This window comes from Populus nigra, chromosome 8 (genome assembly GCF_951802175.1).
Source record: "Populus nigra chromosome 8, ddPopNigr1.1, whole genome shotgun sequence".
Taxonomy (NCBI): domain Eukaryota; kingdom Viridiplantae; phylum Streptophyta; class Magnoliopsida; order Malpighiales; family Salicaceae; genus Populus; species Populus nigra.
In genome coordinates this window covers 11926092-11952331 of record NC_084859.1, presented here as the reverse complement: position 1 = coordinate 11952331, position 26240 = coordinate 11926092, and the positions used below count along the sequence as shown (strand labels likewise).

General features: G+C 29.2%; 1 protein-coding gene across 1 annotated transcript; it reads left to right on the top strand.

Moving 5' to 3' along the window:
- The first annotated feature begins 19458 nt into the window (after positions 1–19458).
- Positions 19459–20351, top strand: LOC133700936 (zinc finger protein 10-like). The gene has a single exon (XM_062124669.1). It carries the CDS (start codon positions 19476–19478, stop codon positions 20193–20195), a length of 720 nt encoding a protein of 239 aa, XP_061980653.1. The 5' UTR covers positions 19459–19475; the 3' UTR covers positions 20196–20351.
- Positions 20352–26240: the final 5889 nt, after the last annotated feature.

Below are 26240 nucleotides of genomic sequence, written 5' to 3'. Positions count from 1 at the left end.
GTTTGTTTTCTATGAAATTTGATCTATATTCTTTTTATTGCTATTTTTTTTTTCCTTGTCAAGTTTTTTAAATTGATATTTTTTTCATGATTTCATCCTTCAAAATTAATTTGGATAGAAATTAAGCTTTTTAATTGAACTCGAGTTTAAGATTTCACAGTTTGTGAGGTTTAGATATTAGATCATGTTTAGGAGAATCGCCTCCTTGATGTTTTTCCCTTTTATAATCCTTTTTTATATATAGTTTTGCTTTTTTTTTTAATGATTTTTCTTTAAGAGGGTTAATTTTAGTCTCATGATTAGAGTCACTAATTTTAAATATTGATTTTTTTTCTTTTTAAGAAAAAAATAATTTATTTCAATTTTGTCTTTTAATATCTGATTTATTGAAAATTGATCTTCATATTTTTTTTCATTAGATTATCCCGATCTTATATATATGGTTAGGGTTAACGGGTTAACCTAATTTAACTCATATTTTTTTTTTACTTTTTTTAGTTAATTTTTTTTAATTTTAGATTATTTGATAATAGATGAAAGAGTGATTCCATGGCTAATAAATTGTTAGGTATTTATAATTATAATTCGTGAGGTTATTAATATTATCATTGTTTTTAATTAGTACTAACTGGATTTGTTATTTGATGGAAGAGTGATTGCACGGCTCTTAATTATAGCGCGTGGCCACTGATATTCCTAGTTTAGTATTATTTGGGTTTCGAGCAGATAAGGTCACAGGTTTGGTCCAGAGAAAGAGTCCTTTGCTTTTGCTTAGTTCAGAAATAAAGCCTAAGCTTTGACTGACCCTTACATATCCAACCTCTTCATTCCCAATCCTAGATAAAAGCCCCCTGAATTCTAGGCAACCAGATAAGTTTCAGTAATCAGTTTTATCTCCTAAAGAACAGATACAGTCACAGAGATTTCTTTCTCTGATCTCCTTTTCTTACGTAAACACATAATAACGTGTAATATAAAAAGCGAAACCACAGACTTGACTTTGCTTGATTAGACCCGATCCGTCCTTGAAAGATCCACCATCTCTACTCCAAATCCCCGCGTGTCTCTGTCAAACGTCAACCCCCCCAACTTCCACACCGGTTGGTATTGGAGGGGTTTTTTTTTTAAGTAGAACAGTATAAAAATGTAACACAGTTAAAAACTTATTTAGCTTATTTAGATAAATAATACAGTTTAGCAAATCGTATTGGGCAGCAAATGAAAATGAGAGACAGAGATGGAGGGTTGGATTGTTGTGTTTGGTTTGTGTCACCGTGGTTGGTGTTCGGATGTGGTTGAAATCGGGGCTGATTGGGTCTATAATGGCTTAAGGAAAAATAATGGTATGGAAAATATGAAAGAAGGTTAGTGGATTTAATGTGGAGAAGGTGGAGGTTGATGATGAATCAGGGCTGGAAATTTTTTTAAAATGAAAATGAAAATGTGGTTATGGTGGCCCCTTAAGTTTTCAGACAATGGCAATGTTGTTAGAGAGGATGATGTGTCTTTTTTAGCTATGGTGCTGTTGTTGTGGTTCGGGTTTTGACTATGGTTTTGGGTAGAGACTGGTTTTTGGTACGCGGGGGAGGACAATGGGTTTCAAGCGTGGAGAAGATACTGGAAAAATTTATAGTGTTCGTTCATGAAGAAATTCTTGATCCTTTCTCTGGTGTTGTCATTAAAATCAAATCTTTTCTCCCTAATCATAGCCTGGTATATTGAAGAATAAAATCACACATTTTTGCTTTGTTGGAAGATCAATCCAGGCTGCAGATTGGTGCCAAATATTGATGAGGGAGGCTTGAAATCTGGGATTGAGAGCTGGAATTGGAGAATGAAATCTGGGTTTAATTGTTGGATTGCTTAATTGAATTCTAGACTAAATTGAATTATTTTAGACCAAGTCAGTGGACTGAATTAAACTAATTAATTTAATTGGAAATTAACAATTGCACTCAATTGTTATTTATTGGACTGAAATGGAATTAATTGGATTGAATTGATTGGAATTAAATAACTAGGATTGAATCGAAGTTACATAAATAGTTAATTGGTCCTTGGAATATTTCCCCCTTTTCATTACAGCACTCAACTTTTTGAGTTTTTTCAATTCATTCAATCAGGGCTTTAAATCTTGAATTCCCTTTCAATATAATCCCTTAAGGCCCCGTTTGTTTGCAGGAAAGTAGTTTCCTTTTGGAAAGTGAATTCCGAGGAAAGTGAATTCCGGGAAAGTGAATTCCGGGAAAGTATTTTCCGATATTTGGTAGTGTAATGGAAAATAAGTTGGAAAACACTTTCCAGTGTTTGGTTATGTTATGGAAAATGAGCTGGAAAATAATTTATTAATGTTTTATTTTTTCAAGTTTATTAAAATAATAAGAAACAAATCTTACAAATTAAAAAGTTGAATGAGAATGAAATTGAAAAAAAATATAATTTCATAAATTATCTTAAATAAAATAAATAATAATCAAAATAATAGAGATCAAATCTAAAAAATTAAAAAAAATGAAAGGTGAAGAAATTAAAATAATAATAATTAACATTTCATAAATTATTTCAAATAAAATAAGTAAAAATCAAAAGAATGAGGACCAAATTTGATAGATAAAAAATTTCAATAAAAAAATGATAAGAAAAAAGCAAATAGGAATTATAAAAATAAGGACCAAAATTAATATAAAAATTAAATTTTAAGAGATGAAATTAAAAAATAAATATTAAAAACAAATTATATATAGCAATCAAAAGTTTGAGGATCAAATTTGATATAATTAGCAAATAATGACATTTCTAAATTTTTCACAACTTCCGGAAAGTGTTTTCCGCCCAAATTTTTCAGGAAAACACTTTCCTGCAAACCAAGCCAAATTTTCCTTTGACTGGAAAGTGTTTTCCGTTGACCAACTTTTCCAATAGCAAACAAACACAAGAAAGTTTGGAAAGTGGTTTCTCGGAAACCACTTTCCGGAAAACAAACACAGCCAAAAGGGAAAACACTTTCCTATAAATCAAACCAAATTTTTCTTTAACTGGAAAGTGTTTTCCGTTGACTGAAAAGTATTTCCGTTGACCAGAAAGTGTTTTCCGTTGACCGGAAAATGTTTTCCGTTGACCAACTTTTCTAATGGCAAACAAACACAGGAAAGTTTGGAAAGTGGTTTCCCAGAAAATGAATTCCGGGAAACAAACATGGCCTAAGATAATCTTTCTAATTTAACTTCTTTTCAATTTAATCCTTATGTTCTGAATTCTTGCAATTTCAACCGGATTTATCCTAAATTTCCTTTTTCATTTCAATTGTGTATTTAATTAAATCAATTTAGACCTCCAAATTTAACCACTTATTACTAGTCCATCCTTAGTTTCTAACATTTTGTAATTTTAATCAAAATAACTCTTAATTTTGATTTTCTTGTTCAATTATAACCTCAATTTATTTTTAATATTGGTTATTTGTTTCAAAATTTTCATTGAACTTCAAATTTCCTTAGATCTTAACATAATTAAATCAAATTAATCTTTTTTTCTCAATTGCCTCTTCAATCCAAACCTTTATTATAACCCAAAAATTCTCGGACTTAGTTTTTATATGTGATACTTGATTATCAATTCAATTTTAACCCTAGCTAGATATATTTTTATTTTTATTGTATTTGTTTGTATGATTTTCATGTTTTGTTAACACAAAAAATTTAAATAAAAATAATAGAAATAATGAAATGATTAAAATTACTAAAAAGATGTTTGTTTTTTGAATTTTTCTAATTTTCAAAATATATACAAAATTAGGGGGTTAATTAGTTTTTAACATTTCTAATCATTTTGTGGAAAATTTAATATTGATCCTTAAAAATAGGAGGGTTGTTTATTTGATTATTCACAAAAATTAAATCTTGATATCGGTCTTTTTTATAGGGAACTTGTCGGTGTGGTTATGCATAAAATTTTTACCATTGATCCTTTAAAAAAAGGATTTGTCTTTTGCAAGATATTGACATTGATCACTATAAAAAAGAGACTTGTCATTCAAGCCACTTTTAAAATGGAAATTGAACCCATAAAGATGGTGGAAATGCGATTGAGATTTCACCAATTTATTTTGGTTGGTTGTTAAGTTGAACTTGATGATTGCCATTCTAATTTAAAGGGGGCTTGATTCCTGGAAAATTGGTTGAAGATATGGGCTACAATTTGGGATTGAGGAGCTAAAAAATCTAGTTTTATTGATGGGATTGTAACTGAAAAATAAGAATTAATTGCTGGAATTTGAGGTCTAATTTCTTGATTAATTTGGACTAAATTGAATCAATTGAAAATAATTAGACTGAAAACTTGAATTAAATAGGTTGAATTGAATTAATTGAATTCAATTGGACTCTATTGAAATTGATTGGACTGAAAATAATGAGACTGAAACAAAGTTAAATAAAAAATCAATTGGTCCCTTGAATATTTCCTCATTCTTTATTACAATTCTCGGCTTTTGATTTTTTCTAATTTTGATTGAATTTGCCCTAAACCACATTTTTCTTTTCAATTGTATCCCAAATTGAGTCAATATAAACCCTTATTTTTAGCTATTTATAACAAATTCATCCTTGGTTCCTGAAATTATTCAAATTTAACCGATTTAACTTTCAATTTTTATTTTTCTCTTCAAATAAGTCCTTGATTGACCTTGTAATTTAGCCACGAGTTTCAAATTCATCCTTGACTCTTTAGTTTTTCTAATCTTAGCCAAACTAAAGTCAAATTAAGTTCTTATTCTTCCATTTCTCTTCTAATAAATTTTCAATTGTGCACAAAACCATTCTTGGATTTAACTGAACTTTTCAAACTTGATCTTTGATTTGTTACACTTAGTTATTGGTCCAATTTCACACCCAAGTATATTTTTTGTTTTTATCTTTAAACTTTTTTGTATTTTTTAATGATTATTCCTAACTTAATTTGACACAAAAATTAAATAAAAATTAAAAAAATAAATAATTAAAATTGACTAGATTTATTGAAAATACGAATTTTTTGATTTTTTTTGATTTTTTTAAATATATAAAAAATAGGGCTAAAAAATTAGGTTATAACAAATGTAATAATCTTTGCTCCCTACGCTTCAATATGTTTTTTTAATAGAAAATTCATTAATACTAAACAAATTACAATTTTAAAGAAATTATAACTTATTGTTTGTGAAAATAATTGACAACACCAATACCGTAAGTTATTCTTCCAAGTAATAACTGGTCCTTTTAATGATTTGAATGACAAATTAGAAAACCTCTAAATTATACAGGAACTAATCGCTTCTCATATATAAAAATGAGTTTGAGTTATGGTAGGAGGAGCATACTTGATGCAGACGAAAGCAATTAAGGATAATAACAATGATAGAAAAACATAATTATTTTAACGAGTCAAAAGAATTTCAAATGAGCATCCTACATTTTATTTTCTGAAAAATAAATATATGGTGGCATCTTATTAAAAGGTTTATAAAATTTTTAAATAGTTTTAAAAATCTTATTTCTACTAGAAAATAACTAGAAGTCTAAAAGCATAAAGAAAACTAAAACAGAATAAATAAAAAACAAAAAAAAACCTAATATCTAGAAATAATAATAAAATTAATTCGAACAACTTATAAATTTAATTTTCATAGATCCAATAATTTGATAAGTGATAAAGTAGTTTCTATAGAAAAACTGTATGTTAAATCATCTAAAAAATAATAAAATGATCAAATATCTTATTATTACTGTTTTAAGATTTTAGCCTAGCATGATGTTGTTTTAAAAATGCAATTTCACTTATACCCTAACTATATTTATATAGTTAAATGTTTATTTTCAGTAAATATTTTAAAAATAAAGAGTAATGAGGGAAATGAGTGAAAATGTGTAATAAATATACTTTGATTTTTAGAATAGATACTTAAATTAGTGCTGCCAAAAAAATAGAGAGTAGGATACTTGATATGTAACTGAGGGAGTATTAATTGCACTAAAACCATTTCATTAGAGGAATGACTTGTGGTCAAGTATTTACTCCAATTTCAGAACTTAAATACTCAAAAGTTACCAATCTAAGATATCAATTATAACATGGAGACTGTTTACATCGGTGTTTGTTAATTAATTTGCAGTACTACTTGTGTTCAAAGATTATAAAAGGGCTACTTTCTACTTTATATTATAGTATGTCCCTTCTCTATATTGACTATAAAAGATTATTATAATGGAAATGCATAAACTTCTGATAGCTTTTTTTTTTCAGCCAATCATTTTCTCATGAGCACTGCCTCAAGTTTTGCTAGATGCAAGTATCAATTTATGTAATATAATAAAAATAAAATCTTCAGACCTACTTCATTGGATCTTCCTTCTGCGCAAAGTAAACATATATAATAATCTGCTTTTCTAGTTTTTAATGAACTTCTTTTATTTATTAGTGATCAAATTACTATTTGGTTTTATAATATATAATCTTTAATTAAAAAAGAACATAACCAAGGCATAAAATAATTATTCACTCTGTACTATAACAGAAAGAACAGCGGCGTTTCTGGTTTGTACGTTAATTGACAAAGGGGCATAAATAAATTACGATCACAATTTACTAGGTCAAATATTAAACTATGTTATTGGTTTCAAAAGTTGATTATTATTAATATTCTTCTTCTTATTATTATTGTTTTTATTATCTGAAAATGAAGGACTGCGATGCTTATCATTATAAATAAGCAATAATTTTTTTAAGTAGATCTCAGTAAACCTTAACTAGGTATTGTAAAATACTCCTCTGCTGTTAAGAGTCTTAGATCATGAAAACCATAAAATAATAAGGAACACATGCATTAAGAAAAGTATATGCACAAGTGTAGGTATCTTTAAAGCACTAGATTAGGAAAGGAAAAGGCAATAAACAGAGCAAAAGGAGGCAAAACCAGCTTGAAAATTCCATGGAGCAAGGCAAGAGAGCTTGTCAAGTGTACAAAGTATCTCCGTTTCAAACCTCCTATTTATATTGATTCTTGAAATCAAATTAATGAATAATTAATTTTAAAAATTATTAAAAGTTATTCCTATTATTTTACCTTAATTACCTGCTATAAAAAAATCGAACAGTTTTTAATTTTAAAACTAAATGTTTTTTCATTTGATAAATTATTCAAGGAGATGAAGAGGACTAATTATTCATGAGATATGGATACATATAAAAAAATTGGAATAAAATAATTTTTTTATGTATCAAATAATTTTTTTATAATAAACTCAAATTTAAATCACAATAAGTTATTAGAAACCAAATCCAGACTCAAGATTCAGGGCTCAAGGCTAGTGCTTGAGCTGAGCCGCGTTCACCTGCCATTAAACACAAATTAATTTGCTAAGGTTCATTTATAAATTTTCAATTTTTCATTATATAAACTAAAAAAAATTAGTTCTTTTTTATTTGAGATAAAGGGTCTTGGATTTCACAAAAATATGTGAATCAAAGGTTTTTTTAAGATTAATTTAGTTATTTGCCCACAATTTATTTCAATCATGTTAATGAAATTTTGTTGGAAAGCAGTTTCAACAAAGTTTTAACCCTAAAAAAAAGTATATTCTTAGTTTAAATTTGATTTAAAATATGTTCATTAATTATGTTTTATTAATACAAATTCTAATTTTTAAAATCTCATGTTTTTTTTTAAAATAATATGATAATGATGCTATAAATTTCATTATTGATTTTGAATTCAATAATTTATATTAGAAGATAGAAATAAAATAACAAATAGTTAAAGTTATTTCTACTTTTATCATATATTAAATCATAATTTTTAATTTGAATTCAGTAATTTATATTTAATAAGAATATGGTCGTGTGTTCCTTGAAGATCCCAATCAAAAAATATATCCATGCAAATCTGATTGCGAGGATTTCTATTTCCTTCAGAATACATGTACCTTCTACTGTGAAAAGATTAAATAATACTTCAAATAGCGGGGAAAAAAACCTAGCTCCGAAACCTTTTCACCAAATATGTTGTGAAGTTGCTCATTTAAATACCAAATCAGTCAGAAAAAGAAATCAGGATGTCAAATTACGTAACTGCTGTCATTCAGGTATATACTTAGGTGGCATTGAACTTTTAATATAAATCTATATTAAAATCGTTTTTTTCTTATATCTTATATGGGATTGTCTCTTTAAAACTAAATTATTATGTTCAAAATGAACGGATATATCGATTTATGTTCAAAATGGCTATAATTTAATGGACTATGATCCTCTGACGCTTCTTTCTATCTTATTTGATAAATATGAACTATTAAATTCAAATTCAATGAACATAATTAAAATTTAGTGCATGAAAAAAATAGTGTCAACTTAGTTAGTTAACATTTTTTCCTCTTACAACCTAAACCATTAGATTTAAAGCCAATTAAGAGAACTGAAACATGATCATTCATATTCTTTTAAGATATTCTTCTTAGCACATGAGAGGATCCATCTCCAATTTGACTACTTAATTATTATTATTATTATTGTCTAATCTAGATTATTGAATTCACAATTAATGCTAGACTGTTGAATTCAAAATCAATGAAAAGATTTGAAACATGATGGTCATGTTGTTTTCCAAACATGAGAGGATATGAATACATAATTTTAGTTTAATTAATCCATTTGCCCTTTTAATATTTCAAGAAATTATTTAAAAGATATATAATCTTGAGTCAATTCCCACTATGCGTTCTTATTTTATTTAGCATTCTTCTATATGTCACTTCAATATACAGCTTAAGTTTCATTCAAATATTCCACAAAGACGTGATCTATAGAAATCTAATTCGTTCTTACTTTTGGTTCATAAAGCTCAAGACAGGCACTATTTCTTTATAAGTTCTTATGCATTTCAAAGAAGTTTTGTAGCATAACAAGATGAGTCTTATTGTCAATACCTTCACGAAAGTGTTCTTATAAGGTTGAAGTTTTTTTTGCTGGATGGTCATTCTTGGCAAAATCAACACAAGGGGAGTTCTGGTAAAAATTGGCATTCTTGATGCTAATAAGGCCAATTGTCCGTTATGTTTGGTTTGCGAGGAAACATTAATATCATGTTCTTCTACACTGCTATAAATATTGGAGGGTCTGGTCCGTATTTGCAGATTAGTAGGGGTGTCTTGATGTTGTCCAACATGTATGTCTTCTCTCTTTAATTAATGGGTGGATTTGGTTCATGGAAAGTTTCAAAAGAAGGTATGGACTATGTTATTTTTTGATATTTCATGGTTTTTATGGCTTCTACGAAATGAAAAGATGTTCAATAACAGAACACCTAATTATGTTATTTTTTTAATTGATCTTTACAAGATTGGGTATTTGGTTAAAAGCTATTTTTTTGGATTTCTATTAACTTGCAATAGATTTATTGATCTTGGTTGAGGGATTGGTTTGTTAGATGAATGTCTTGAGCAGTAGGCTCTTGATCTTATACTGGAATCCTCTTAATAGTAATGTATTAAAATGGAATGTGATGGCTCTTCTAAAGGTAAACTTGAACCTATACGTATTGGAGGGGTGTTAAGAAATCATTATGCAGTGGAAAGTCAGTGGATACTAAAAACGCTAATGAAGCTGAGCTGCTAGTTGTTGTAAAAGCTATTGAATTGTCTTCTTCGATGGATGATTTTTTTGGGAAAAAATTCTTAATGGAATCTGACTCGGCTTCCGTGGTGAATTGGATGAACAAACCTTCTTCTACACCTTGGAAATCCCATGATCTATTCATTAAAGCTTCTTGATTTTCTTTTGATTAGAGTAATTTTTCTTTCTGTCATATCCTTTGAGAAGCAAACTTCATGGCTGATTCCCTTGCAAAACAAGGGGTGAATAGAATACAGGAGCTTATGGTGTGGATTTGAGAATTTCGGTGGGGTTGATGTGGCAGTGAATTCATCTTTGAAGGGCATCATATTATGGTGGATGGCAGAATCTTATATGTGGTATTCCAATTTGTAGTATTTATTGATGGAGATGTCGGATCCGGAATGTTAATAGTTGATATTCTGCTATAGAAATGGTTGCGGCTGGGGCTCGGTTTGTTCATGATTAATTCCGGGGATGGAATATATTAATGGTTGGACTTATTGTTGCTTCAGAGTGACAGATTGACTGAAAGCTCTCAGGCTGGTGGTTTTTCAAATGGAATTTACTTGAGATTCCTAGTGATGGCGATTAGTGTCTGCTGCAAATTCAAATTCCAATTTCTTGGTTGTCATGTGTGGTTTATTGTTCCTCTGCACCTGCAGACTAAAATCTATTTCCTTGCGTCTTAATATGGCGTCCGTTGCAACGTTTTGCGAGCAGCTGTGCTACTACTGTTCAAGAACTCCAAATACATAAAAAAAAATCACATTTACAGACGCATCCAATCTAGTTTTTCTGAAAAATGCTTCATTACTAAACCCATCTTGCTGAACTTTTTGTACTAATAGGCATTCAATATCAAAGGTATTAAAATGATCCTCATTTCTTTCGAAAACGGTCCTACATTATTAAAAAAAGGAGGGAGTTTATGCATAAACACACCCATCCTCGCATAGATTCTCCTGTTTTTTATATGTTAATTAATCCAAAAGAAAAAGTTAGATAGAAAAATCATGGGTAGTGCCCTACAATATTGTCTCCTCATCCCAAGTTGCATAAAGAAAGATATATTTTTTAAAACGGACAAAAACATGCAACAGATACGTTTTCTGAGAGTAGTGATGTGGACAAAAGGGAAAAGACAGAAAAAATCGAAGAAATTAAAACATAGTTTTTGATGTGTTATAGATCACTGATAACGTGCATAGAGTTGCCGTGATTAAGCTACAAAAGTTCTAATTCTTGAAATCTTATTCCTGCATGAATTTCCCTTTCTTGAAATCATATAACAAGGAAAGAAAAAAGGATTTATTATTATTATCATATTTGCTATGCAGAGCAAATATGGGTTTGCGGTTAGGGCTAATGGTAAAATACAAACATTATTGAAGAAAAAAGTCACATCGCTTGGCTTCACATGGTGACTGGTGCTATAGTTATATCCACTGCAATATACTAGACAAAGCAGATTTAATTTGTGATGCTTCAGTCTTACATTTACATGGATGCATATGCTTCAGACAACTCTCTCGATGTCCTCTCTTTGTTTCAAGTAATGTTTACTGTCCCAGTCTTTACTGTGTCATTTACGTATACTTAGTGGTAGCTGTTGCTATGCTAACCATGCAACAAAAAAACCAAACACTCTACCGGTGAGATGGGCGTCCTGTTGCCCAATGATATTGGACCCGTCCTCCGATATCCGGCAACTTTAATAGTAAGAGAACAAAACTCAACAAAGGCAACAAGGGGAGCCTCCGGTGAGGTAGGGGACAGTTTAAATCTTAGGGCCTCTGCACGAAGATTGGACGCTAGCCCACTCGGTCTGTCAATCTCAAGCCTTGGATTTGTATCTGACTATTTGTGAACTGAACTTTATTTATGGACTGATCGGCTTTCCTTTTCTTTGTATGGGCCTAACTTAGGTCGCCACGTTTAGTTTGTGGCCCGGATTACAATGTGAAAGGCTTTATGCCTATTTCTGGGTTGAAACAACTTCTCGTCATAAAATGAGAATCGTGCCCCTAAAACAAAATTGAATTCATTATTCACCTCCTTACAAAATACTCTAACTTTTTTTTTCTTGAAGTACTGTTCAGTACATAAGTACTTTATTTTTTTTATTTCATTGAATTTATTAATAATAATTAAGTTTCTTAGTTTATTTTAACTTGGTTTTATAAAATTATTTCGATTTTATAATAATGGTCATAGATTTGAGCTACTTATAATTAACTCGGGTTTTTTTATATTTAATTTATGTTAATTAATTATTAATTTAAACTCATTAATGTGTAACCCAAAAGGAACCAATCGAGGCTTATTGTGATGGGAACAACAAAGTTGTCACTAGATTTATGTGTGCTTCCCACCTTTCAGTAATTCACTTGTATTCAGAAATTTTATTCTAAGATTTTTTATTTCTCCATATCATTAATTTATTGATTCATACTATCTATCTCTCTTATTTTATTTAGATCACTAATTGATTATAACATTGTTGATTTATTTTATTAGATTTTAATGTAATTTAATTTCTTGACTAAAATTATCAATATGTAATTAGTTAAAAAAATTACTTATAATTTTATGATTTTACTATCCGAATTTACAATTCAAGTTTATATTGTATTTTTCATGTCGTATTACAAAAGTGTTTTGACAATCTTAGTTGAGATGGTTCTTTAATAAAATGAAATGTTGAGTCTAAAAAAAATGTTTTTCTCTCTTTTAATTTTTATGATTCAAGTATTTATAGATTTTTGTTATATTAATTTATCTCATCACATAAAAAGTTGTATGATAATTTATTGATGAAAATATTGACGTTGTAATGCCAGATTTTTTATTAGTGGAGAGGTTGATGATTGTTAATGATAAGTTGGTTAAAAATAATTATTAATCAAGAAAGAAAATACTTAAATATATAAAATATGATGCATGGTTTTAGTATCAATCATTAGCTCAAAAATATAATGCAAACCCATAATAAAAGTTTGTGTGCATCGATAATGCACGACGTCACATTTTAACTCCCTAGGACGAAAAAAATATGTTTAGTGTGTGGGTTTTGGATAGTGTATTGAAAAAGGTTAGAGAAAGGAAAAAAAACCTAAACAGGCCAGGCCAGGTGTAGCCGTTTAGGCCTTCGTCTAAAGTGATATAGTATTGGTGGTGGCCATGCTGCTCCGCCGAAGCCTAAACAACATAATGTGGGGACAAGCCATTTCATGGCTAGCATTTCTAGCCATGAAGGTCTAAGATTTCTAGTCGTTCATGGCTAGATTTTTTTCTTCTAGATGAAAACTATGCACCATCAATACTTATATATATAGAGATAATAAAACAATAGAAAGTATAATTGATTGAGCTGAAAGAGTTAAAATGAGATGTTTCTTTTTTATTTGACAAGTAAAGTCATATGCATGATGCCATTTAAGTGAAGAGTGAAAATATTGTTGGAAATTTGTTTAAATAGCATGGTTAATGAAAATTTTTAATATTAAATTAAAAGTAAAGTCCACCTATTTTTTAAGTTAAAACTTTATTTAAATTTAATATCTAACATATGCTTTTTAACATAAAACATTAATATGATTTAAATAAATGGTTGATGAAAAAGAAATTAATATTAAAAAACCTTTTTTTTAATGTTTTTAAACATTTGTAATTGATTTTTACAATTAAATCAATATTTAGAAATATATATATTTACTCTCAATATATATTAAATGTATTATTCAAGTTAAATTTTTGATATAATATTCTTTAATGCTGTTTAATGTCAAATTATTTTTCGATAGCATTAAAGAAATTATCCACACCACTGATAGAATTCCCGATGGACCAAAATTCCCATTGGTCAAGCATGCCGATTTTTATTGAAGAATTACATAGAGTTCCTAAGTGTTTGGATTTATTCTGACAAGATCATAGATAGAAAATTGTTATTAATAATCCTGTCGATTATTCGCTAAAAATATGAGATATATTATTGATAGGTTATTTGTCGTAATATTTATCAACCAATAAACTGATAAAAATTGGTTGTTGTGTATTTTCATTGTTGGTAATAATATTCTGTCCATATAATCATTAGTGATTAAATTAATAATAAAATTATAAAACAGATCTAAATCTACAAACACGATATTAGCTGATAAAATTATTATGTCAGTAAATCTGTATAATTTTACTAATGGATTAAAAGATTATTTTACAACAGAATATTCGATCCATATAATTCATTTTTCCAGTGGTGTTCTAAGATACTTCTACGATGGATCCGAAATCACCTTTTATATTATTTTTTAATCGCGACAAGGACTAGTTGATTTATCTCGGCATTGGAAGTTACTAGCAATTAGATGGAGATAATCAAGTAACTTCTTAAAGTAATTGCAACACATTCTTTTATCGATTTCCAAGTGGCTGTTTGTGTTTGTCAGGACAGGTTTTATTTTAATTTTTTTTTATCCTATGATTTGTGTTCGAGAGAAAGGGATATTTATGATATTAATCATAAAGAATATCCTTTGAGACGATGATATCAATTAAGGACTGGTTGTCAAATTGACACATTATCTTTTTTTAGAAAAAAAATATGTTTTCAACACGTTACCCACTAGAATTCAGGTGATTAAAAAAGGTTGAAATAAATTATTTGGAACTTGTTATGCAATTCAATAATCAACTACTTAATTTGCTATTAAGAAACTATATATTAAGTAATTCTTTTATGTCAAGACCCCTGATTATAATAATGCTGTCTTCATCCACTTAAATGTAGTAGGATATGGCGATCAAAGGGGGACAAAATATGTACATGTTGTAGTATAGCTAAGCATAGGAAAACCAAAAGGCAGGCCGTAACTGGTAACAGTCATGTATTGGAGTTTATAGTAACGACGGTGATGGTTCAAAGTATTTTTTATTTAGAAATATATTAAAATAATTTTTTTTATTTTAAAAAAATTATTTTTGACATTAGTATATTAAAATAATATAAAAATATAAAAACAATTATTTAAAAAAAATTAAAATTTTTAAAAATACAATTAAAACATCGCGTTCTCAAACATTTTTGCAGGTAACACAAACGAAGTAACCGATGGTTATGGCATGACAAAGAAAAAGAAAAGTAATTAAGAGCTCTATTTCTTGTTGTAGTCGTTGGTGAAAAAAGCTATGAGAATAGAGCATTTCTTAATTCATTTGCTTCGTTTACTTGCGAGCTTCAAGACACAGATGATATCACTTGTACTATGTTTGACAACATCAAACCAATATTATATTTCTTCTCACAGTCCATCAATGTACACAATTCGTCTTTCGATTTTGCATGCCCTCTTGTTTATGTAACAAGAAGAAAGTAACAAGAAGGAGAATAATGGAAACAAGTGAGAGGCAAGTGAGTCGAGGCTTAGTTGTCCTTGACAGTCACGTTCAAGTGGATTGGTGCGCTGGAGACACGCATGAAAACACTTGCTAAGATTATATTTATCTTCCTGTCAGCAGAATGTAGGAAAACTACAGAGAGAAACTAAATAAGTTTCTGTTAACTTCTAATTTGAGAGGTAAATTTGCACCTTACAACTAAGCATCGAATGCTAGATCTCTCAGGGGGGAAAATATAGCTTGTTGAATTAATGAGTTCAAATAACGAGCAAACTTGTGTCTTTATACTGTAGGGTTAAGTAATTTCTTATGTTCAAATAGTTTTTTCAATTTGAGTAAAAATCTCAAAATTTAGTTGAGTGGAACACGTATTGTATTTGCAGTGAACATCATGGCACAAGTTCAAATCATATAAATTCCTTGAAAATAGACCGTCAGAAAGTAATTTCCTTGTGAATCTCTCATCATTTGTTTGGAAACAAAGTGACTGGATGGAAAGAAAAGGGAATGAAGGGAAACTAATTAGTTAACCATATTTAGGAAATACTCTTAATTGGAAGGGAAGGAAACTCCTTTAACCCTCATTTCCCTCCTTTTCATGAAGTGAATTTTTTTTTCTTTAATTGGTTGGAGGGTGGAATGAGAGGCTGAACCGATTACGAACTAGATTGAATCTACCAAAAATCAAATCAAATTGAACATCAATTCATATTATGTGTCATTTGATAAAAAGAAATATGAAAAAAAAATAATCTTTAATTCCATGTATTAAACCGACCCAGTTGAACCAGTGAACTATCAATTAAAATGATGAATGATACCGACATTTTCACTGATTCAAGCTCGGTTTGATTTAATAACACTGCTATCATTCACCTCGTTGCAAGTTCATCAAGGAGAACCTATTTTCTTTCCCTTCTCTAAAACAAATTTCCAAACAAACTGCTAGTCGAGTATAAATGCTTTGTTTGGTGAAGTCGAGTAACTAAGAAAGAAATTCACTTGATTTGCTTAATAAAGGGATCGAATCTTATGAATTAGGAATCGTTTTTCAAATGTCAATTTATATCATGGTCTATATCAAATCTGAAAATCCACTGGGTTTATCATTTATGTTTTCAAGAAACTTGTGCTTGTTACTATATTTAATATCTTACTCCAGTGTCAAACGAATTTCAACCATATAATAATTTTTATACTATAGCACGAGTGCCAAAAATAAATTCAAAATGCCACATCATTCAAATGCACAAAATTTAATGATATGAATAAAATGATATATATCATATGTTATAAACTCAGGTAATAATTTCAAATTTAAAATATAAGTTTTTAGATGAAGTTTCAAAAATAATTTTATATTAATTTTTGAATACATATTCTTAAATGAAAAGCTTTAAACTTAAAATTTGAATAGATTCATACTATTATATACTAAAATTTTTAACATAATTAAAGAAAAACTGAGGATAATAGGATTCTAACATGTGAAAATTTAACAATTAGAGTTATAATAATATACAAAAAAAAAAACATTCTCAACTCGAAAATCTAAATTATTAGATAAGGTTACAATATTTTTATATTAACTCTCTCACATTATAAATGAATGAAAAGAGAACCCCTACCCAAATATATACCAACACAACTTATTAATTTTTTATATATATATTTTGAAAGGGTTTTTTATAAAGTTGATAAAGAGAGCTATGAGAGATGAAAAAAGAAACTTACCTTATGATTGTTTGAAAAATAAGTTGTCCTAACTCGTTTTTGACTCCTATTTTTATTATATTAAAAAAAAGATACAAAAATTTACTAAAAATAGATTTTTTGAAACGATTTTGCTAATTTTTAGTCATTTTATAATTTTTTACCTCTTCAAAGACTGATAAAATTTTCTTTGGATATTTTTAAATATAAAAAAAAACAAAGGAAAAAGGAGAACATAATATTGCTTAAAAAGAGAAGGGTTTTTTTTTAGATAATCATCGAGAATATATTGAAAAGCCAATAGCCAATACAAGATTTGAAGCTAGTAGAAGGTGATGAAAGCTTGTAGAGAATTCATTTTCTATGTTCACGACGGCCATAAATCTAACACTGTTTTAGAGTAGTAGTAGAATCATTACCATAATATTTCATATCATTGACAGAATATCTCATCAGTATTTAAACATTGATTTACTTGAAAATAAATTTACCTAAGGAATCACAAACAGAAAAATGTCATTGAAAAACATATCGTCAGTTATTTCTATTATATCGATCAATCAATCGGTAATATAATCATCGATGGATTTATAGATGAGAATAACACGCCAAACAAAAAAAATTATCAGCATTAATTTTATCGGTAAATCCATACCTAATTATGGGTCACACTAAAACCATAACACTTTTGCATACCAGTTTAAAAACCAAATATAATACCCTTGTAGTACAAGGCCACTTCATATAATTCTTCACTTGATAGTATCGGCGGTGCAACATCCCTTTCAACTTTACCTACAAAGAATTCATTTCTTACTTAATGTAATTGTGATCGGTTGACAAGAACCTCTAGTGACAATAAAAAAAAGATGTTTTACCATCATTTATTAAAGTAAAAGTCATGTTATTTTCCATGTTCTTTGAATGTTGTTAAATAAATAATAAAGACAATACTCGAAAAACATACTAGACAGGCCACATAAATACACTTATCATTGAAAATATATAACAACGCAACTTACTTTATGTAGGATGTATATAGTGATATCTATTTTTTTATTTCATAAACAGTTATTTATCCAAGATCTCTATATACCGGTCAGGGTTTCTAATTACTATAAAAATAGATAGCAAATTCTTTTTCATATTTTTACCCCTTTTTATATTTAGTTCGCTTCCATGTCCCACCTCGACATAAGTTATCATAGTAGAATAAAAGAAAAGAAAAATCAGAAATATAGAATGTTATTTAACATTTAGAGTGAGTAAACCATAAATATAGTTTCATGATTTTTTCTCATTCCAGTGTCAAAATTTCTCAAATTGTAAACATATATTATTTATTAAAAATAATATTTATATGAATTTCAAACTCATATAATTAAATGCATTCAAATCATATTGGCCCTCATATTATATCATAAAAATGCCACACCAAATTTATGTAATTACTTTGTTTTTTTGGTGAAATCAGATTCATTAATCGCACTAGTTGCAAACACTTAGTGGAACTCACAACACAGTCAATGCTGTCGTTCGGAGAGTAGTTATAAATATCTCGATAATGACAGCACTAAAGAGGTTTAATTGTTTTATTTCATAGAGAACAATGAGAAAAGTATCGAAAACAAGAAGATTTCAGGATTTTATACATGAGAAATAAATATGCCCTTGGTTTGAGCTAAGTACAATTATTGTAAAAACAATTTTTTTTTTAATTAAACCATAAATAAATCATATATATAAAGCTAAGTAGTTAAAGACATTAATTTTGGTAATCCTATTTCTTAAGTAGTCTTCTCTTATTGCGTTGTGCTCTTGCTGCAAGTTAATGCAAGAGCGGTTCCCCAACTGCCATGTGATTATTTTATGTATAGGCAGAAATATTGGGGAATTAAATGGGACATTCTTTAAAAGAGCAATCAATGCGCTGCCACAACAGCCTTCCATATAATACAGGATTCATTTTCCTTTAATCGGACAAATCATTTCCGAACGCTCATTCAGTAGCCTCCACTAATTACTGTATTACATATGTTATGTTTTCTCTTCATTGTTTTTGTTTTAAATTATTATTTTTATATTTTTTATTGTTTTAACATGATGATATTGAGAATAAATTTTACAATAATAAAAAAATATTATTTTAATATATTTTTAAATGAAAATACTTTAAAATGCAACTTTTCCTATACTCTCAAACTTATTTGCACAAGTGACCTCACAAATTAAGTGTTGAATAAAGAATACATACACAGTAGCTATGGCTGTGAAGGCCAAGAAACTTCATTAACATTAACAATAACCCTAATAATTGAAAAATAGCATGTCTACCTTACAAATAGGTTGAAATCAACGGAAACTTCAATCCTTTCTTGTAATTAAACTTCCGATTGAATGATACTGTCCATTACGCACTAATTTGAACCATTGAAGGCAGAGAAAAATGCAAGAGGCAATTGAACCAGTAACAGTGGGGCGTTGAAGCCGAAGTAATTAGAAGTGTTGTCCTTACGTATGAAGTTAGCTAGTTGGGAGGGTAAATTATTGCAATGCAAATCTCACTAAATTCCAATTGCTTGCTACAAAATTTTGGTGATATCCTCGGTGTTAGGGTTCGTTTTGTCTCGATCTTTCACCTTAGCCCATCCCCTATTTAACTCTTCTCTCCATTTGTTTCCACATCACCTCTATCACCTATCTTAAATGTTACTAGTACTATGGCTGCTGAGATTGGCCTTCTCTCCTTGACCCAACTCCAAAATTTACCTCAATCTCACCAAAATCAGTATCAACATCAACCGAACCCCAGTGAGACCCCTAGTTTCTGGATGTGGAACCCTAAGCAGACTCAAGAAGATGATGACTCCTGGGAGGTTAGAGCCTTTGCCGAGGATACAGGCAACATCAACGGCACCACCTGGCCACCACGGTCTTACACTTGCACCTTTTGTAGAAGAGAATTCCGGTCTGCTCAAGCCCTAGGCGGTCACATGAATGTGCACCGCCGTGACCGCGCTAGGCTCCACCAAACACAGCCTGGTTCAACCAATCCTCACTCATCGACTTCCAGTTCTTCCTCATCCACTCTTATAATCCCGACCCAAGAATTTCCCCCAAATTCCGGGTTGTGCCTACTCTACCAATTACCAAACCCTAATGGGGTCTTCACTCCCACAAATATGACTGCATGTTCTATTGATTCATCTTCTACTCTTATCTCTATCACACCATATCCCCATAACAACTTGGTAGGACCATCTCTTAATTTTCCGGTAGCACCACCTGAGATAAGCACTTCTCATTGTTACTCTAATATCAAAGCCGAGCCCTCGGCATCCACTGATCATAGCAATGGTATCGAAAACAACAACTGCAAGGAGTTGGCAAACGAAGAACTTGATCTAGAGCTCCGGCTAGGGCATAGATCATCATCATAACAGATAAGAAAGCTTCAGTATTTTTTAGTGTTATTTGTTTGAGTGCTATGTCTGTCAACAAGAGTGCCCTTTAATCTGAAGAAACAGTCTATTTTCATTGACTTGAGCGACATTTTTTTTTTTCAATTAATCAAAAGTTCATTAGAGGGTGTGAAACTCAAGGTGCTGTGAAATTTGAAAGCGAAAAGCTAAAGAAAAGCACCATGTAAATTAAAAGGAAGAGAATTAATGATTTATTCATTGACAAATTATAAATGACACAATATTAGGGCTCGGTTGCTCCACTGATAAAGCTGGCATCGTACTGTCATTTTCAATTACGGATCTATGTATAAAGTCTGTCTGCGTTATATTTCCGTGGGCACTATTTGCATTAATGCTTAAGACGGATTCACACCTCCTTTCTCTTATTTTCCAAAAAACACAGAAACTGCCATCTTTTAGTGTTTAGAGCTTCACAGAAAGTGCACCTCCGAACAGACATTTAAACAATTATAGGAAGAGTTCATACCAAAGTTAATGCATTGATTTTCTTTAGAAAGCCGTACCCTGTAGGTTCAGATATCTATTCATGTTTCTACCACGATATTATTTGTGCTAAAGTACTCTCAGATTCCCCCTGAATCCATTTCGGAGTGCCCAAAACAAAAAGGCCACCTAGATTCTTGTTCTTTTCTTTTTCAATACTTTTTTGCTGATCATCTAGATGAATGAACTTTTCTTCTTCTTTTTTGAACCAAGGCTATGAATTTTCTGAATGCTGAACCTAATGCTATTGATGTTGAACGCTATTTTTAACAGTAAGAAAATCTTCATGTACATATGGAGGCGATGAAATGGTCGCCATGTATATGGGATGATGTCCCAAAAAAACAAAACGCATCAAAATTTCACTGTCCTCCCATGATGTTTAAAGAAGAAGAAAAGAATAAAGAAAAACTAACCCTTTGGCTTATAATTATATATATCACACTCAGTTCACCACTCCAAAATAAAATTTTAGTGACAATTATTCAACAACTATACTATTATTTTGACTATAATATCATCACAAATAGATGTTATAATGTCATTTAAAAAAAATATTATTATACATGTTTAGCAGCAATTTTCTAAATTTTACTAGCAATTATAGGAGTTCTTTTATGGACATTAGACATAAAAATATTTGTTTCAGATTTTATTGAAACAAATTCCTTAGTATCAATGTTAGCAAACATATATATAGTAAACTGCAAATGGAACGCCAATAGAAATTTTAAAAGAAATAGCAAGATATCAAAATAGAAGAATTTTGATTGAAATTCATTTGACATAATTAAGTTGAGCATAAGTGAATATCTGATATAATTTTTACGGATTTATTTAACGGTTAAGAATTTATATTTTATTCTTTAATTTTTTGGGTTCAAGTTCTTAGACAGGTACTCAAAGAAAATTATGGAATTTTTTTAATGCGCCAGATAATGTGTTCTAAGAATTATATAAAAAATAAACTTAACTTTATTGATGTACAAATTAATCTGAAAATACTCTTTAATATCCAATAAATATCCATGAAATTTACACTTATTAGTTACTATTTTTCGGTTTTGATATTTAGGTGATGGGAAATGTAAATCCAAGCTCTCTGATTTTTTAGATCCAAATCATCCTTGATTATTGGATAAATGCCTCACGAGTAAGAAAAAAAGAAAAGCTGAAGAACGAAGACCAGAGAAAATAATAAAAGTCTCTGTTTAAAAAATAATTAACTAAAAAACTAAATGACGTTGGGGGGATTCATGTGCGATATTGTGGATCTCCTAACATGATACTGTGGATGTCGTAGTATCATTTTTATATATTGTCCCTTTTCTTTTCCTTTCTTCTTTTAATTTGTCTTATTGTACCAAATCATAAGTCAATTTGTTGGGGAGGATGAGATTGATGGGAGATCAAACTAAAACATACGTAGGAAATGAATAGTTTTAAAAAATTTGGGTAAAATATTTATTGTAATCTCTATATCTTACATATTATTAATATTGGATTTCTTTAGTTTTTAAAAATAAAGGGAAACATCAATTTTTATCTCAAACCTTATTTTTTTGACTCCTAGTGCTAGGAGTAAGATAAAGTTATTGGAATCCAGCACTAAAAAAATCAATATTTGTTTACACCGATTATAAAACCAAAAACATTGAAAATAGTGTCAAATTACTTCTTTTATGAAAAGAACTTATATAGAGAGTTTTCTTATTTTGAAATATATATATATATATATATATATATATATATATATATATATATATATATATATATAATATTGGTAAGATTTTTAGTTTCAGATTGATATCAAGTTTCAGTTTTATTTTTAGTTATTGTTTATATTTTATTTTATTCTTTAACATATATAATTTTTTTTACTTAAAATTCCTTTAATTACAAAAATATATTTAAAAAATCTACATATATAATTTATTTTAAAATATATTTATATAACCCACAAGAAGTGAGTCAAATACATATTAAAAGCGAAAAAGAGTATTCAAGGTTGTTAAAATCGCGATTTTAACACGGCACAGAAAATGCAATACAAACTCGGATCGTAAAAACGGATTGTAAAATCATAAAATCGTAAGGAGTTTTAAAATACATTAATAAAAAATTCATGCTTCAAATAAAAATTCATACATAGTTTAAGCACCTGAAAATACATGTTTCAAATAAAAATTCATACATAGTTCAAGCACCTTAAAATACATGCCTCAAAATAGTTCAAACATTTTAAAATACATGATTCAAATAAAAATTCATACATAATTTAAATAACTTTTCATTAGCCAATAATTAACAACCATCTTAAGAGGATTATTAGTTTACATGACACAATATGCAACAACCAACTCGCTAACTGAAAAAAGAAAAATTAGCACATAAAGCAATATCAAATTGATCGGGTTAAATAAATGGTTAAAAATATAGTCGAAGTAATCAAATTTATTAAAATTAGTGTTTTTATTTGTATAAATTAAAATCTGACACGAGTTAAGCTTTTAATTATGAGTTTTGCAAATCAACCTATTATAATAAATATAATTTTTTAAATTATCCCGTTATTATTTTTATATCTAATTTATATTTATAAAATCTCTTCTACTTGCTATCGTACTTTTAAAAAACATAAGTAATTTAAGGGGAATGAATAGTAAAAGATATGGGGAAAAATCTGAATTAAATTAGAATTTAATATTATTGCCTTGACGAATTTTGTTACATTCTATCTCTGCAGCCCTCTTAATTTCTGACATCCACTTCTTTATGGTATGCACTATGCAGACAAAATTCACATGTTCTGCAGCGAGTGAAGACCGCGTGACTGTGCATTTAATTGCACAACCAATAGGCGTTGGACAACTGGAGTAGGGGGAGACATTTTGCTTCAGTGCATGTGTTCTGTTAAAATTGTGAAATCGACTCTAAAATTGTGATTTTTTGCAATTTTACCTGATTTTAATGATTTCACTCGATTTTAACCCGATTTCATCCATTTTTGATTTTTTCAAACGATTCAGCATGTAAAGCATGTTTTGACTCGTAAAATCGTACGATTTTAAGAGTCAACGTGATTTTAACAACCTTGCGAGTATTTTCTAAATGTTGTCACGCTATGGACTGAGCAATTGCCAAATCAATCATGGAAAACCAATAAAAAGTTGGTGAACTATTATCTCATCGGGATTTGTGCAATTTAATATAGCCATAAATTAACAATTAGGAATGGTACAAATCTCCCTCTCTCTCCCTCTCTCTCTCTCTATCATAAATTCTCCTTTTTTTAATGGTAACTTCTGTTTACGATCTTTTTTTATTTAAATATATATTAAAATAATATTTTTATTATTATTAAAAAATTAATATTAATATATCAAAATAATTTAAAAATATAAAAAATTAAAAAACAGTTCATAGTATCTCACTCTACGACAAAGACAAAATATCGTGCCCTGGTATCTACCATCATTGAACTCATGTGATTCATGAATTTATTGCAAAGCATTGGTTACTGCCTTCTGCCTCTAAGGTTATACTATGACAATATTAGTGCTATAACCATGGCTAAAAATCTAGTCTTTCATCATCAAACAAAGCATATTGAAATTGACATCTATTTTGTTATAGAATTACGTGTTGCTAGTGGTGCTCTCTTATTAATCAACTTGCAGACATACTAACCAAACCACTTGCAGAGATACTAACCAAACCACTTTGTTCTGCCAAGTTTACTTCCAATCGTGACAAAATCCTCATCGATTATGTATCGCCTTGAGACTAAAAGGGAATGACAAGATATATATTCATCACAACTGACATATTTCATGGTAGCAGAACTAAATGTTTTATGGAAGCAAGATTCTAGAGTCCACAATCATAGCAGCAATAGGATTCTTGTAATCCTATCAACATTATTGTTACCTATAATCTCTCCATGATATATGCAATATTTTGTTACCATTTAGGTAAACAACAATCACTCCTCTCTCTCTCTCTCTATATATATATATATATATATATATATATATATATATATGACTAATGACAAAAGAAAACATGGGTTAACATTTTTCTACACAAAAAATTGCAAAAAGGGCCAAAATAGTTGAATAAATCAATTCGCAACACATTTGCAGTCTAACTACCAGATTGTCAAATTTGCAATCGAAGCTCAATTGCTTATTGTTGCAATTAAATTTTTAGTTAAGAAATAAGGGGTTATAAATTTCAGTTACATTTTTTAATCTCCATAAGCACTTAGAAGATATTTCTATTTATAATTTAACTTTTTTTTTAATAATTATCCTTTTAAAGACATCTAAATTTGATTATTTGGCCATTTTTTTCTAGGGTTTAGAAGAAAGAAAACAAACTAGAGTTTGGTACTAGGCAGATGACTACACAAGAAAACAAGAAGAAATCATTAGCTTTTCTAATACAAGGTTGTTTTCTTGAGATATTGTTTCCTCACCCTTTAGTGTTTAGCAATTGTGGTTATTAGTGGGTAATAAAATACAAATATATCAATGCCTAACAAAAAATAATCCAAGAAGAAAAAAAATTCATAAATAAATAAAATTACCTCTAAAATAAAAAGAAACAAACATCATAAATGGAAAGTTATTCAAGACTTTTAGGGTTTTGTTATGGCTTCTATCAGTGGTTGTGGAAAGATTGTAAACGTTGTTAAAGTTCTTAAAGAGGCTCTTAGATCATGGAATAATGTTATTACTTATAATATTTATGAGAAATCAAGACTTTAAAGATAGAAGTTGAAATCTGAAAGAGCACCAAAAAGAGCAAGGATGTGTCATCTTTTAAGTTATAAAGAAGCAAGCAGATTATAATGATATGTGATATTTATACCACATATAAGAATATCTATGGCACTAGAAGTAGTTCAATGGTGCATGCTTAGTGATAGAAACACATTATCTTTCCATCTAAATGTCATTACTAAAAAAAAATGTTATTTTCTCTATTTTCATGGATTACAAAACCATCTTTAAGCTAGCTAAAGTGAAGCAAGAAGTTGTTAGGTTTTATAAGGGTTTCTACTCTCTTGAATAATGGTATAGACCATTTTGCTCAAAACTAAAATTCCATAAAATTTTGTATTCCTTATCTTTTACTATAGAAGTTTCATTCACTACTAAGGAAGTTAAAGCTACTATTTGGGATTGTGATAGCAATAAAGCTTCTAGACTTGATGGTGTTATTTGTTTTTTTCATTAAGAAAGCTTGGCGATGTCTTTTATATGGTTAGTAATTTCTATATGATTGGTTATGACATCAACAATTCATTCACCATCCTAATTCATAAAATGGTTAGCTCTCTTCCCCACGACATCAACAACTCATTCATCAGTCTAATTTCAAAAGTGGTTGGCTCTAACAACCTTAAAGACTCCAGGCCTATCAGCCTCATTGAAAGTCTTTACAAAGTCATATTGAAAGAGTTGGATAATAAACTCAAAGTTGTCATACTTGAGGTTATTAAAGATTTTT